This window comes from Astatotilapia calliptera, chromosome 5 (assembly GCF_964374335.1).
Source record: "Astatotilapia calliptera chromosome 5, fAstCal68.1, whole genome shotgun sequence".
Taxonomy (NCBI): Eukaryota; Metazoa; Chordata; class Actinopteri; order Cichliformes; family Cichlidae; genus Astatotilapia; species Astatotilapia calliptera.
The window spans coordinates 32672529-32687623 of NC_137426.1; the positions used below are offsets into that span (position 1 = coordinate 32672529).

Genomic DNA, 15095 nt, shown 5'->3' on the forward strand with positions numbered 1-15095 from the left:
TCCAAAACCACATTTAATACCTCGATTGCTGTTTGTTGACACCTCAATATTATATTGTTTAGAGGGAAAGTAAAAAAAGAAAAAGAATTTTTTTTGCCACAGGCTTGATCACTCAGTCATGCATTTTCATTTTACTTGTTGTCTGACAATAATACAGTTCATTTTAATTTGTTTTTTGAAGCAGTTGAAGCTCAGTGGTTGAACTTTCTTATTTGACAGTGGTTTATAAATACAGCTGTAGCAGAAGAACCTTGATTCGAGTGGTTATGGCATTTCCCTTCTATAGGAAAAGATCTGTTTGAAACTAGGAGGGTATAGTGTTTATACTTTACTCAACTCAAGGCGGGAATACATCTCATCTGAGGTAGATTGCATCGTAACAGGAAACTTCAAGTTGCCTGAACTTTAGTCCAAATGTGTTAAAATATGCTCATTTGATATTTGGGGGGGTTCTTAGGATTTTTTTTCTTCTTTTAGTTATTTTTTTTAGAGCATTTAAACATTCCCTTTGCTGCTGAAAAAAACCCCCACTTTTAGTAACTGGTTAAAAATCCTTTGGCAGAGAGTGATAGCTCTAACGTGGAGGAGTCTTGGCAAACCAAGTATTTCACATTGGTTCAAAGAATTGTCTTTATGTTTACCATTAGAGAAAATTACATATACTCTAAAAGATAAACAAGAAATTTTCCAGAAAATTTGGGGGCGCTACATCCAGTATATTGGGAATAAAGATCTATCTGGTTTGCTGTGTGAGACAGGGACAGCCTAGCTATTCCCTGTACAGGACCACAATCATATGCTGCAATCTGAAAATTATTCTTTAAAATCTGTCAGAGGTCTCATGGACTCAAGTGCTTTCATTGAATGTACCTTATGTTTTGTTTATTGTGTAAATTTGATTGTGTATGTACTTTATATATGTATATATGTAAAACTTTAATAAACATAATGTTGAAAAAAAATCCTTTGGCAGCAACGTCAAACAAGCATTTAAAGCAGCTGCAGAGCAAGACTGCATGTTCAAGAGGAGTTTGGGGCCATTCTTTACTGCAGAGTACAAAATGAGCAAATACTTATACCTGGAAAAAAGAACTCGGCAGGTTTTCTGACTCTTTTTAATTGAGTTTTGTTTTTTACATACAAGTTAAGCTTTTATAAGTTAAACAGTGTGTTAACCGTTAGTCAGTACAATGTAAAACTTTCTTGAAGGCAAAATGTGTGGTAAACATGTACTTAATAAATCTTGGGGGGTCAACACATCCGTATCTCTTATCATATGGCAGGCGGTCTAATAATGTTTGGGGTCAGAGTTCGATTTGGTACATTTTTAGGTACATGTTGTGTAAATGCTGTGTCAGCTTTGTGGATTCTGCTTTGCTTTCCATGAACGGAGAGTCAAATATAGTTAGCAAGTTGAACAGGCAGCCTCCTGACAGTGATCCAAAACATCACGTTTGTTGTTTTAGTCTGACCTGCTGATTTAAATCATTATCAACACAGCCATGTGTAACACACAGCTCATGCAGACAAATACTTTAAGAAGCTCGGTAACCGAGTGTCACAATTTGCATCAGTGGTTGAACTTCATTTCCAAGTCATAACTCAGTCAGATGTAAACACGTACTGTGGTCACACACAGGCTAAGACTCAACATGACCAACTCTTTCCAAGCACATAGTTTGCACAGATGTTCACTCTGAATATTTGATCTATAAATCTGCCAATCTATAAATTTGTTCTATAAATCAGAGAAGAATTCATTCCCCTGTTTTCAGTATTTAAAAGAATATTATGTGTTTGTTTCAAATGTAAGAAAAGTAGCCTATATGCATGACAGCATTGTCCTTACTGTTTTAGTCACATGACCCCAAAGCACTACTTTTTGACTGAAGCACTGAAGCTTTCACGTCTTTTGTCCAAATATAATATAGAATAAAATGAAATAAAAGAAAAAGACTGCGACTTTTAAAACCGTAGAAGCTTCACACATGTACAAAACTCTTTTCAAATATATATAAAGTGTGTAAAACTAAACTAAAGGCAATAATGCAACAAAATAGCATAAACTCATGTACCCTTATAGCAGTTATACTATATCTTTCCTTTTTCTTTCAACACAGGCGCTAATAGCATGTCACAAAGATGTCACGCTCTGTTTACACAGCTTTAAATCATTAGTCTACCCTGTCCACACATTTACATTGCAAGGAAAAACAAGCTGTAAACACAAAACTGGCATATTATTAACATTTAGTTGTTATGTTTAACTTGTAAGCAAACACATGCCTAATTACATATGAAGCAACATTAGCATTCATTACAAGTTCGCTTCATTTGACAAATTCAAGACCACCGTCTCCTGAGGTAAATATTTAGCTAATCAACTCTAAAATGCTTGTGCCCCCGCTATAGCTGCTACCTGAAAACTCCTTCCTCTTGTGTTTGCAAGAAGCCACTAATGAATAAGGTACGTGTGACAAAATAGGTTGTGGGAGCTAAATAGTAATAAACTAAAATGCTCCTTGGAGCTGCAAAAATCAGCTGATATTTCTGTGTGACTCTTACATATTTGAGCCACTGATCATTTTAAAAACAGGGCAGGTGTTATGTCTAGATACAATATGTTGAACAATAGAGCTACTCAAAAGCAGCATTATGTGTTATTACCTCTTTATTACACATAATCCGACTCGACAGAGTCCCAAACAATTAAAATTTTGCTTATTAATTCTAAGTTAATGTCAAAAGTTTGAAGCTTTTCTCCAATAATATATCTGTTTCCATTCATCAGTGTGATAAACTTACCACACATATTGTACAGTTTGGGGTTTTTTTCTGCTTGACTTTCTCTTGGAGATAGTGTAGCAGTGTGTACACCAAATATCAGCTCCCCCATCGACTGCTAGCTGGCCTTTCGGCATGGGATTTTGGCTCTGCTTATTTGGTTGAATGAATTATTAATGGCTCACTGGTTTTCCACAAGTTCCATCTTTTTATTATTTTTTTCTCTTCCCTAGCAGGCTCGATGTGGACTGCATCTCCTCATCTTCACAGCAACACATTTACCTCCCATCTCTTTCAGAGCCAAACGGAGGAGCGTTTGCCCAGGAAATATTCTGCACTCTCTGGCAACTGAATGGGAAGAAGGAGAATCTTTGACCTTGGAAAATGAAGATGTTGTTGCCATGGGAACTGTTAATCCTTCTGTCACTCAAAGAGTGCCTTGCTGGTGAGATGCCAATTGAAGTCGCGTTTTTATAACACACACCTAATATGAATACAGTGGATCTTGAGCAAGGAAGGGCTTCCCTTTTCTTAATGCGTGTTTATGTTACTATTGCACATCAAACCGAAAGATAGAGACCTCAAAAATCACTCTATTAGTTTTGCTTGTGGGTAAAATCTACCAATTTGATCCAATTTGTTCATTAAAATCAGTGTTTAGTAGGAAATGGTAAAACTTTTGTGCATCAATTTATTGAAATTTTGATAATAGCGCTAAGCCACAATCAGAGTTCATATTTTCCTTTCAGAGCACCTCAGACTCATGATGTGAATCATTGTTAAGACCAACATTTGAAAAGAGACTCGCATCCGGTGTGGGACTCACTGTCTCTTGTCTTTTTATGCCTCGCTGTTTTATTATGCAATTTTCTTGCTTTATGTCCAGCTGCTGCCACTTCCATGAATTGTGGCAGAGCACTGTAAAAATCCATACTAACTCTTTCCTCAACACTCAATTATTCTGTGCCTCTTCCCCAGCAGCACAGGTTCGCAGTGTGCTGAGATGCTCTTTGAGTAAAGCAGATGAGCGTTAGACTTTATTTTCCTAATACCTGCATGAGTTACAGCTAAGGCATTAAAATCTCGCTAAGAGCTCTGAACATGGCAACCTGCGCAGCGTAGAGATTTAGTGTTGACAGTCACATTTGAAGAATATACTGTATGCTCAACTCAAGCCAACCGTTTACAAGGCATCAAGGAATACATTTAAATTTATACAGCATATGGAGTGGGGTCTATTGTATTGTTATTTATGCTTGCATTCCCATTGATTTAGAGCCTCGACTCAAGTCAGCATTTTCACCGAGGCGCATAATGTAGTCTGCAGTCACAGAGCAGAGAATAGAGGGTTATGCACATGTCATTACACGCTATACTCTACATACATGCAAGTGAATGTGCGCTCACTACGGAGCGCACATTCACTTGCATTCCCAGGAAATCTAATTAAGGTTAATTTGTATGTGTGTGTTCATCTGTGCTGGTGGTCCAGTTGGCGTGTTCTCAGGGCAGGTCTGTTCGCGAGCACAAACTCAAACCAACCCAATCGTTTCCCAGGTGAAATAGCCCCGCTGTTAAAGGTTCATTAATTTGTTTAATTTAAAGGACACCGCAAACAGGGTAAAAAAATGAAGCACCTCCCTCAGAGGTTGGGGAAACAAGGCCCTTACCAGAGGCAAAGACTCCCACTCTCATTAGGATGATGGTGATGATGGTGTGGGAGGGAGCGCGTTTTGTCCTAGTCAAGGTTAAAGACTGTATTATAAAAGAAAAGCACCTCATCCTTTCAAGTGCACCAGAAGACAAATGGACAATTTTTTCCCCCCCGGAGCAGCGCTGCTGTGCAGCTTGGGCATATGACACACGTGGTCGGTGGAGAGGGAGGGCGAGTGCCACAGTGTGGCCGTGCATCTGCTAAAGAAACGATAGATTTCACGGGACTAATTAGTGCAATATCAGTTAATTACTCCTGTGTATTGATAGTTTGGCTGGAGGAAACCAAAACAACAAGCTTCACGGAGCAGACATGCATGCTCAAACAACATGTATACAGCTTTGCATGCGCTCGTCTAATTAGATTATAAGCAGAATGGGGCACTACTTTGATTACTGCGGCTCTCGTGTAAACATCTTAACCAAGTCATCCTGCTTGCATTAAAGCAAAGATGAAATAAAACATAATTCAATTAGCCAGCTGGGTTACTTGTCCATCTTTCTAATTATTCTCGACATGTAATTCAGCTTAAACTGGATTCTGTGTTTTGCTTTTCTGTACTTTCATGTATTTGTTGTCTTTTGGCATTTTAATAAAAAATGTTTTCCCATCAATCTGCACTCAACGGCCCCCAAAGACGGAGCAAAAACATGTTAGAAATGTTTGCAATAATCACAAGCTCAACACTCTTTTATATTTGGACTATTGATTCAATAGTAGAAGCTGCTTTGCCAGAAGTCATAGTTTCAGCTGTGCTTGGGAAATGTTTGCCATCTTTTACAGTGTGTGTGATATCATTAGGAGGAAGCCAGCTAGCCAGTGATTTCCAGGTGGTGTACCAGTTTCTGCCACTTAAACTGAAAAAGATGCTTAAAATTGTTGTTTGACTCTGATTTTTATGATATGCTACTTTGTCAGCTTGAGACCAGAAATGACTAAAATACATTTTGTCGGCTAAATTTTCGGCACTAAACTATTCATCCAATTTTCATGAAATCAGAACAAATTGGAATGTTTCAAGGATCAAATTTCAAATCAAAAGGAAAGGAAATCTGTACAGCTGCGAGGTAAAGTAACATGTTTTTTAAAGCATATGAAAATACGCCTCGATAAATTTTATTTCCTTTCACAGTACACTGTTGAAAGCATTGTGACACATAGAAGTAGCACCAGTGAAATACATATCATATATACCTGTATACACTGAAAACATGTTGACCAATGATATGATTACTAATGATGATGCATTTTGTTTCTTCTTGTTCTTCTTCTTATTATTAGTAGTAGTAGTAGTAATGGTAGTAGTAACATTTCAGCCATGTGTTACTCAAATGTATTTATGTGCTGCACAGATTTGCGATCATAACTGTGTATGTGGATGTGTAAGAATGAGGACGGGAGAGGAGGAAGAAAAACTCAGTCAGTTAGCCAAAATGCTTGAGGGTTATCTTTGGTTAATTGCTCTTTCATCATAATGTATTATCTGCCTCGTGACATGTGCACGAGAGCGTTTATTAAATGCAGGATCTGCTCAAGGAGCCATGTTGGCAGCTAATTATAATAGGTGTTAAGTTCACACACAGTTTTCTGAGCAATGAGTGCTTTTTTTTTCCCCATTGTACTTTTCTTGTTTTTTTTCTCTCTCTGCAGAGAATACACGCCATGGTCCCGTCTTCACCCAGGAACCTAGCGACAGTATTTTCCCAATGAGCACTGATGATAAGCAGGTGTTTATTAACTGCAAAGCAAAAGGGAACCCACCTCCGCGTTATAGGTGAGTGGTTTGACAGCTTTTTGTTTATCTACAAAGTGAGACTACAGCGTGTGGGATCAAATTTACAGAACCCATTTATATTTTAATGCAGTCGTTCACTACAAGTATTTGTGTTTAGTCGTTGGTCTCCTTGTGCGATGCTTTCTGGAAAAGCAGGAAAGCTACATGTTCTTGGCCAGCATCACTTTTCATTGATGGTGCCAATGCTTCAGTCTTCATCAGTCTGTCTGTGCAGGTGGAAGGTAGATGGAAGAGACATAAACACGGACTCAGATCTAAACTACAGCCTTGTAGAGGGGAACCTGCTGATCAGTAACCCTCATGTCATCAATCACGGGGGAGTGTATCAGTGCATTGCCACCAACACATTCGGGACTGTTGTCAGCAGGGAGGCAAAAGTCCAGTTTGCATGTGAGTTGATTCTTCTTTTTTTAAAATATGCATATACTGTAACAGCAGTGAAAAAAAATCCCACTCTCCCACCCCACTTTGACTCGGTGTGATATTATGTGTGACTCAACGGAATGCAAAACAGTTAGAGTGGGGCTGCGACCGATGATTAATTCCATTTATCTCTATTATAATTTCCCTGGTTAATCATTTGATTTATTTGGTCTTTAAAATGTCAGGAGATGGTGAAAAATCCCAGAACACAATATTTTATTCGTCAGGCCAGGTGTCCAAACCCCAGAAGTATTCTGTATTCTGTTCTGGGCAAGAACATGATACTGGACAGAGATAATGGTTGTTTTTGGCTGTTTTTCCTTATTTGAATGGTAAGATATTCAGAAATATTGAAATCTGATCCCAGTTTTTATACTCGTGTTACTCTTAATGCTTTGCTAGTAAATTTGTTAGATGATAGTTGTGATGTCCCTCTAAGTGTTCCATATAAAACATATTTACATCCAGTACAATATTATCAATATAGCATATTGTAAGCTTTGTGGTCATTAAACAGCTATTTCAGACCCACAGAAGCTTCTCTGATGAGAAGTTCATCATGTTTAATCTGCCAACTTCTAAGTATGGCCATAAGCCAACTGTTGTGGTGCACTGCTAACAAGGTGTGTAGCCTCTGCAGGTCCAGCGTGGACGACCAATGAAACGGAGTCAGATTAAAAAAGAATTAGCTGTGAAGTTAACAAATTCAAGTTTTCTGATGTAACTGTTCTGGCCTTTGTTTGCAAAGTTGTTTTTTAATAATTAATCACTGATAAAAACTGTGTGTAAAGAACCAGAGCAGGGCGATATGACCAAAAATATTTATCACGATATACATTTGAAAATTTGCGATAACGATATAATTGACGATATAATTGACACTAGACAAAATACTTTACAACTCCTGAACTTTATTAGTGCAAAAAAACAAAACAAAACATCAATGTATTTTCACTTAAACAAGCAGCTGTTTTTTATGTGCATTAAAGTTATATAAAAATTTAACAGTGCAAATGCAAATTCCTCGCTGACAGTTTAACCAAAAGGCATTTCCAGTGGAAATTGGCCGACGTATCCTCAGCATAACCATGTATAATATCCACAAAACTTAAAAAGAGGTTATACACACACAGTACGGTAATATTATGTTGAAGCACCATACGTATCACTCCGCGAGGCTCCTGCCTAATATAGCCGTAATGCTCCGATAATCCATCAAGCGGTGGGTTCGTAGCTTAGCAAAGTTGTACTGAAACATTTGACAGATTTTCAAGTGCCGTCTAAATAAAATCGTTTCGAGGTCAGTAAAAACAACCAGAATTCATACATAAGGCACACGGGATTATAAGGGGCACTGTTGATTTTCAGAAAAATCAAAGGATTGATTTTAAGTGTGCCGTATTTTCCAAACAACACGGTAATAACGACGGCCCGCTAGCATGCGCTACAAAAAATAGTGCTTTGTTGTGTATCTGACGGACGAAAGCTAAACCACCACTGAAGTTGCAGCATTTTTACAAACCAATTCTGGTTCATCCGTTTCATTCAACGATCCGCTTTCGCTCTTCTCATTCTGCGTCGCCGCCATGTGCGTATGTAAACAAAGGCACTGCGCATGCGCATTTTACCCATATTCTATCGCGATATTTCATTTTCCTATCGTTGCCCAACATTACACCGGTATTACTGTGAACGGTATGATATAGCCCAGCCCTATAAAGGACCCACGGCAGACCTGACGACACATACATGCTTTTCAGCATTAACTTTTATTTACACACTCGATTGCTGTTCACAGACACACAAGGCTGCAGTTTCCTAGCTCAGCCGAACACTCCAACAACAACACTCAAAACAGGAACCAGTACAGATTTTAAGACGGGACATGATTGCTGATGCCGTGCTGGGAAGGTGCACGCACCTGCACGGCAGCTGCAGTTATGTCCAGACCACGCCCCGCCACATTGTGGGGTGTGAATTTCTCTTTGTTGTAGAGGTAAGACATGCCCAAAGAAGCTTAACAAAAGTACTGGATGAAGGCGGCTCATACTCACTAATTAAAACTGTGTTTGGTGACCACGCCACAAGCAGATTTATGGCAACTCTTACCTCTTATATTAGAAACAAATAGTGATGTAGTTGCTACAGGACTGCATAGCTGCTCGAAAACCTTGCTGTTAAAGCCTGTTGGTAATTAACTGAGTTGATTCAACTGCAAAGAGATGCAGACGAGTTGCGCTCATCAGCGCAGACTGACTCTGTTTCACTGCAGTCGGACCGTGATTGTTAGAAGCCAGGCTGCCTTACACCATGCAACCTGTGTCCCCTTGTGATTGAAAGTGATTGTCCAGAGGTTGAGGGTGTTGTAAGCTCAACTTCTGGTTGACCAGTTGGTTGCTGCAGCTACATGCAGAAAAATCACCAGGCAAGCACTGATTTTTGCCATCGTTTTTTTCTGTAGTGTGACTGAGCATAAAAGAAGCAAGCAAAAAATAAACAACTTGGTGGCCTTACTATATTTCCACTGGATAGGGTAAAGTATTGCCAGAAAAAGAGCTGTTTACTTGTTTAGCTACTGAGATTGCCAGTCTTGTTTTTGTCTAACATGTCCTGTTTTGGTCAAACAGTGCATTTCTTGTTTGCCTTCTTTAGTGGTTTTTAAAACCTAATTAATGCACAGCATCAATTTTTTCTGTTGTTTTTTAAACCTGGAAAAAAAATCACTTGTCAAAAGTAAATGCAACAAAAAAACAAAAAGTAGTGTTACACGGATGACAGCAGTTACAGTAAGTGTGTTACCGCTGCACACTAGTCTGCAGCTCTGATGCAATGCATGAAGGAATGAAGCCTGCACGTCTTGATTTGGAAGGACTTTTAATCAGTTGATTTCTGGTTTGACAACCGCTGATATTTGCTTGCTCCCCTCCCGGGATTTGATGGTATTTCTCTGACGCTGGAATTGATATGTCTCCCCACTGCTTATTGTCTCACGCAGCACAGCAGCATTTAATTAAAGGTGAAAGTAATCTCTAACGCGTGATTGGAGAGGAGCATTTTGGTGTACCCTCTGCCTGGTCTCTAGCGCATGCCGTGATATGAACAGGGGGCTGTTGGGTTTGACTTGTGAGCGATATGAACAAACTGGGAAATGTTGTGCAGGATTAAAACGCCCTTCCCTCGGATGTCGCCCGCACGTAAAATTAAAGTTATTACAGCTGTCAGACCCTGAAAAGTTATTGATGTGTTTTGCGCTCAACAGTTCTGCAGAACTTCAGCAGCAAGACGAGGAACACGGTGTCGGTGAGAGAGGGTCAGGCCGTGGTTCTGCTCTGCGGACCCCCGCCCCATTACGGAGGTACAGCGCACCTTCCTGACTCTTTGTCTGCTGTGCTTTCACACTCCTGCTTGCCTCAGCAATCTTTATTGTTCCCTTACTCTGCTGCTTATTATCTCGCTGTAACACTGCAGCGTCTTCTTTGTTTTTATGTCTTCCCACTTTCTCTTTCTGCAGCTCTTCCCTCAGAACCGTGACATACTGTTTTCCACTCACTTCTCCTTATCTGTCAGACAGGGAACTTTTTATGATCAGCCGCAGCTCTACCTGCCCAGACCCATGCCTTCATCTATAGTTCATAGCCTCATACTTCTTAACCTTGAGCTCACTTTTCTTGCCCATATGATCTGTGACCATGCTGTCATCTATAAAGTCTCCAGTGCTCCACTTCCCCGACTGTCATTTTTTTTCCTTTTTTTCCTGGATGTGGGCAGGTTATCTGTTGGGTAATAAAGGCTGCCGGTGGCTGGTGCGGCCGCGGGAGCGTTTATCCCGCGGCACAGCAGTGAGTCGGCTCATGTGTCTGTGTGCTACTGATTAGCAGACCCTCAAAGTGGTCCACACTCCTGCAGCCATTCGATGCCCACCAGCACAATTTCACGCCAGCATACCAGCCTTTCTCCGCTCTCTGTTTCCAACTGAATCCTGCTGCCACGTGGGAATCCACACTTTAGCAATTTGCCCTCCAGCATTCCCTCCCTTCCCGTTTAAAAAAAACAACAACAAAAAAACCCTCAATTTCTTTATTTTTCCTCTTAAATGAAGCATAGTGAAACATTTGATGGGATTTGTACGATGTGATAACGCCACAGTAGCTGGAGGTGTTTTTAAAATGGAACAAAAAAGTGTTTTTTCCCCTCCACCTTTAGATAATGTTAAATACTTCTTTAATACTTGTTGATGCACCACTTGAGGAATACACTGATGCACCTTATTAAAAAAGGAGACATTTGAAGCTTTTCAGAGCAATCAATAGGTAAGTGGCCTAAAAGGAGCTGCTCTGTGAGTTAAACTCTGTCAGAGGACATGAGATTATGTGCCTGCAAGTCCTCTGTTGCTGTGAGACTGCAGCTCTTCAACAGACCCACTCTCTGATAGTCCCTAATCATGAAAGGTCTGTCAGTTACTGCCCTGACTTCCCTTGTAATGATTTTAATTCACAGCTTTCCCTGAAGGAAAGCAAGTGGGACTTTTTTTTTCCTTTCTTTTTTTTTCCCCATCTGCCCAGTCAAAAGGGCTGCCTGCAGAATGTCATGTGTCTGATACGGGCGGGCTGCACTAATAGCAAAGTTCATTCAGCATTCCCTGCAGACGCTTCTCACTCTTCTTAGCTCTCTTTCGCTTTTCTTTGCGCTTTGCACTCATACATTGGCCTGTTTATCAGTCCTTTCTTTGTTTGTTTTTTATTTGTTTCAGAAGTGTAAAATAATTTTTAATAAAGTTAGAGACTAATAACCATAAGTGTTGTTGCCATATTCCACATGCTCAACAGATAAGGCAGGAACAATGACGCCATCCAAAATAACCCAAAACTCTGAGTTCAAATCAAAAAATGAAAAAATGAATAAAATATGATCCTCCAGTGTTTTTATAACACATAACATAGAACTCTAACCAACTCTGTACATTTTTGATAGCTAGAGGCTTGACCAATATCGCCGAAAAAAAAGTCCCAGTGCTGGGTTCAACTTTTATCAAACCTGCATTCTTCTGCTGGAGTCCCCTGTGATGACAGCCTCGCTGAGCAACTCAATGATCCGAGTCAAAACAGAGAGGCTATTCTTTTGCTGTATGTGTCAGCGCAACCTTAGCCCATCTCTCAGTGCTTCCCATGTTACCTAACCTTTCCGCAGCACCCAGTCCCATGTCGCTTCAAGCCTAGTGAAGGCACAAAGCTTTAGAAAATAACACACAAATGTAAACTTTCAGTTAAAAAGCAGAAAAATAGTCAGGTGGGCGCTGGAGTCAGCTGCAGATTTGTTGTTTGGGGGAGTGACTCAAAATAAACGCCCAAATTTATGATAATAAAGGAAGAAAAATGGCTCAATTATTTATTAAATTTAATTAAAAATGTCCAAAAAGGTCCTATTTTTTTCTCAAAAAGAACATTCTTGATGACTTATTGTTGTTGGAGTTGAATTCACCATGTATACTATAAAAATGCTCAACCATAAGTTTGTGCGTCAACATCCGAGCAGAAGGTCAGCTGATCTTAACTTGGCTTAACTAAAAACACTTTGAACTCTTTTGTGCTTTGAAGTCATCTTGTATTGTTCAACAGATAAATAAAATATATTTCTCATTTCCTGATAAACTACATAGAGTGAACGTGTCGGTCCACACCTTTTAATAATTAATTATTATTGTCCTTAAAAGTGGTCAATCCCATGATGACTCAATAAGTGCAGAACTCCAAATCTCCTCTGGCATTAATATCAGCACCAAAACTTTGTAGCGTGGGTGTCCATGGCCGAGCAGCTCCCATACTGTAAGTGTAATGTGTGGGTGGGCCTGTACTTTTGTCCTTAAATTATCTTTGTATGTGTTAGGCATTAATGGTCTTGCTGTTCTGGGAATTTTGTAAATGTGACTGGAAAGTTTATTTCTTTTGTGCCTCACTATCTGCATTTCATGTCCTGTTCCCATTATTCCAGAGATCAAATATTCATGGGTTTTCAATGGACAGCGCAGCTTCCTGCAGCAGGATGCTCGTCGTTTCATTTCTCAGAAGACGGGAAATTTGTACATAGCCAAAGTTGAAGCATCGGATGCGGGGAACTACACATGCGCAGTGAGAAACATGATGACCAACTCAACAGTGTTCAGCTCTCCAACCCCAGTGGTGGTACGGAGGGACGGTGAGCATCACCATCACCAGTCTGCCTTGTGGTTATCAGTCTATGAGATAAATCACTTGAGTGAACTAGTTGTCACCTGCGCCACAGCTCTTGCCCTTCTTTTGTGTTTTAAATGATATGATTTTCCATTTATTCCTTGTGCAGTGGTGATGGGCGAATACGAGCCAAAGATCGAGGTTCAGTTTCCTGACACCCTTCATGTCTCCAAAGGATCGTCAGTGAAACTGGAATGCTTTGCCTTAGGAAAGTAAGTGGCACAACACAGTCCACTGGAGTATTTGCAGAGCAGCGTCCTCAATTACTATCAAACACGGCAGCAGCAATCTTTCCGGTCATGGTGGAGCAGGAGAATGTGGCCTGCGTGACCTCTTTGTGTTTGACCTCCGCAGCCCTGTGCCTTCCATCTCATGGAGAAGAGCTGATGGAAATCCACTCCCTGGCAAGATTAAAATCAACCACTCCAGCGGGGTTCTGGAAATTCCATATTTTCGCCCAGAGGATGCCGGCGTGTACGAGTGTGTAGCCGAAAACAGCAGAGGACGAAATGTTGCCAGAGGGCAACTTATATTCCACAGTAAGTAAGAAAGAACATTTTGCTTCGTGCTTATCGGAGTCTACTAATAACCCTTTTTTTCTTTTTCAGTAATATTTAGACCTTTAGTCAGAGCTATAATTATTGGAAAACAGCCCTTTATTCAAGCATTATTTTTTCTAATATTTGTTCTAATGGAAGGATAATAAGCATGATAATTTGAAGTCATATGTCCTTATTGTTGGAGTGTAAATGCAGTGCAATAAATATTTTCAAATTAGAAAATATGATTTCCAGTATCTCAGGACAAATTTACCATCTCTGAATCAGAGAGAGGAGTCAGTGTCTCGCCTGCTCCTGTCTGCCATGTGTGCAGATAAGAAAGTAGGAAAGATGGATATCAGTGTCTGAACTAGATTCAGGATCCTTTGTTTTATGCAGACCTTGTGTACATGCAGCGTGGATTCTGAGGTGTCTGGTTATGACATCAGTAGTGCTAAAGATTAAGCCGTGAATGGCTGTTGACACAAAGCAGCAGTAACGCCGGGCAGGTTTGTTTATGCAACACATTTCACATGAATGCAATTCAAGGTGCTTCACAGTGAATTCAAAAGGAGATGGAGATGGCATTGAAACAGTGTCACATTAAAACATAAAAAGAACAAATTCAATGGAGTTTTTTTTTTTTTAATTTAAAAGAAATCTGAGGGTCAAAAGTAGAACTAACTAGAGCTTAAAGTTAAGTGTAAAGAAGGAAGTTTTTAACCAGTACTTAAAAGTAGTGTTGAAATCTCCCAATTCTTTGAATCTTTGGGCTGAAGGAAGGACAATACTCGGTGTATTTATGCTCAATCAACAATCATTTATTTCCATACAATTCAACAGTCAGAGCATTACAACGTCCGGACGGGAGAGATGCTTGCAGAGGTTCGACAGCATGTCTCAAAATGGTGACGGGTTGCTCAGCTTTTTATACTCTCTAGTGGCCCCCAGCTAGTCGTAAAAGCCAAAACATCACATTCTTTCTCTGTTACAGCGCCTAAGTTATGACCTCGGCAGTTGTTTCTCTGCTTTCTGTAAGGTGGGGGTGTGGAATGTGGTCTGTCTATCTCCCCTGTCTTTAGACACAGAGTCTCCTGCTTACAACCTTCTCTTCGTGATTCAACAATTAAGCATGTCAAGAAAACAGTGTAACACATTCCCAGCAGATCAAGGATACAGAGTGATGCACATTTATCTAATGAACTAATATGTGAATATGTTCTGTTAACTCAAAAGTATAACGAGAACTAAACTACATACAGCTCACACACTCTATATTAAAGGGTATAATGTGATCTACAGCAGTATTCTAATTCAACTACTTTGATTACATATATAAGGTAACATATAATAACAGAATAATCTAACAGTAGTAGTGAGCAAGAGCTTCTTAAAGTTAGTAACTAAATACTGCACATCTGACGCTGAAAGTATGACTTGAAGCTCAGACAAGCCCTGCATGAACAGCTGGTTCACGCCTATGATGCCAAATACTGGTATTACCTGTCTCAGAGATACACAAGGTTATGGCAACAGCACAAAGAAGTTTCCATCCCATTACAAATGTAAATGAATTATATTTAAACATGCTGCTAAAGAGCCATTTTTAATGT

At 39.8% G+C, this 15095-nt stretch overlaps 1 protein-coding gene across 1 annotated transcript in view; it reads left to right on the forward strand.

Annotated features, from left to right (window-relative positions):
• The first annotated feature begins 5787 nt into the window (after nucleotides 1–5787).
• The window catches only part of cntn6 (contactin 6), a 57207-nt gene continuing 47899 nt past the window's right edge, over nucleotides 5788–15095 (forward strand). The window contains exons 1-6 of the mRNA XM_026168942.2: nucleotides 5788–6272; nucleotides 6508–6683; nucleotides 9976–10071; nucleotides 12705–12908; nucleotides 13053–13155; nucleotides 13298–13482. Coding sequence (XP_026024727.2) covers nucleotides 6205–6272; nucleotides 6508–6683; nucleotides 9976–10071; nucleotides 12705–12908; nucleotides 13053–13155; nucleotides 13298–13482 — 832 coding nt within the window. The 5' untranslated portion in view covers nucleotides 5788–6204. The remainder of the gene's footprint in view (nucleotides 6273–6507; nucleotides 6684–9975; nucleotides 10072–12704; nucleotides 12909–13052; nucleotides 13156–13297; nucleotides 13483–15095) is intronic.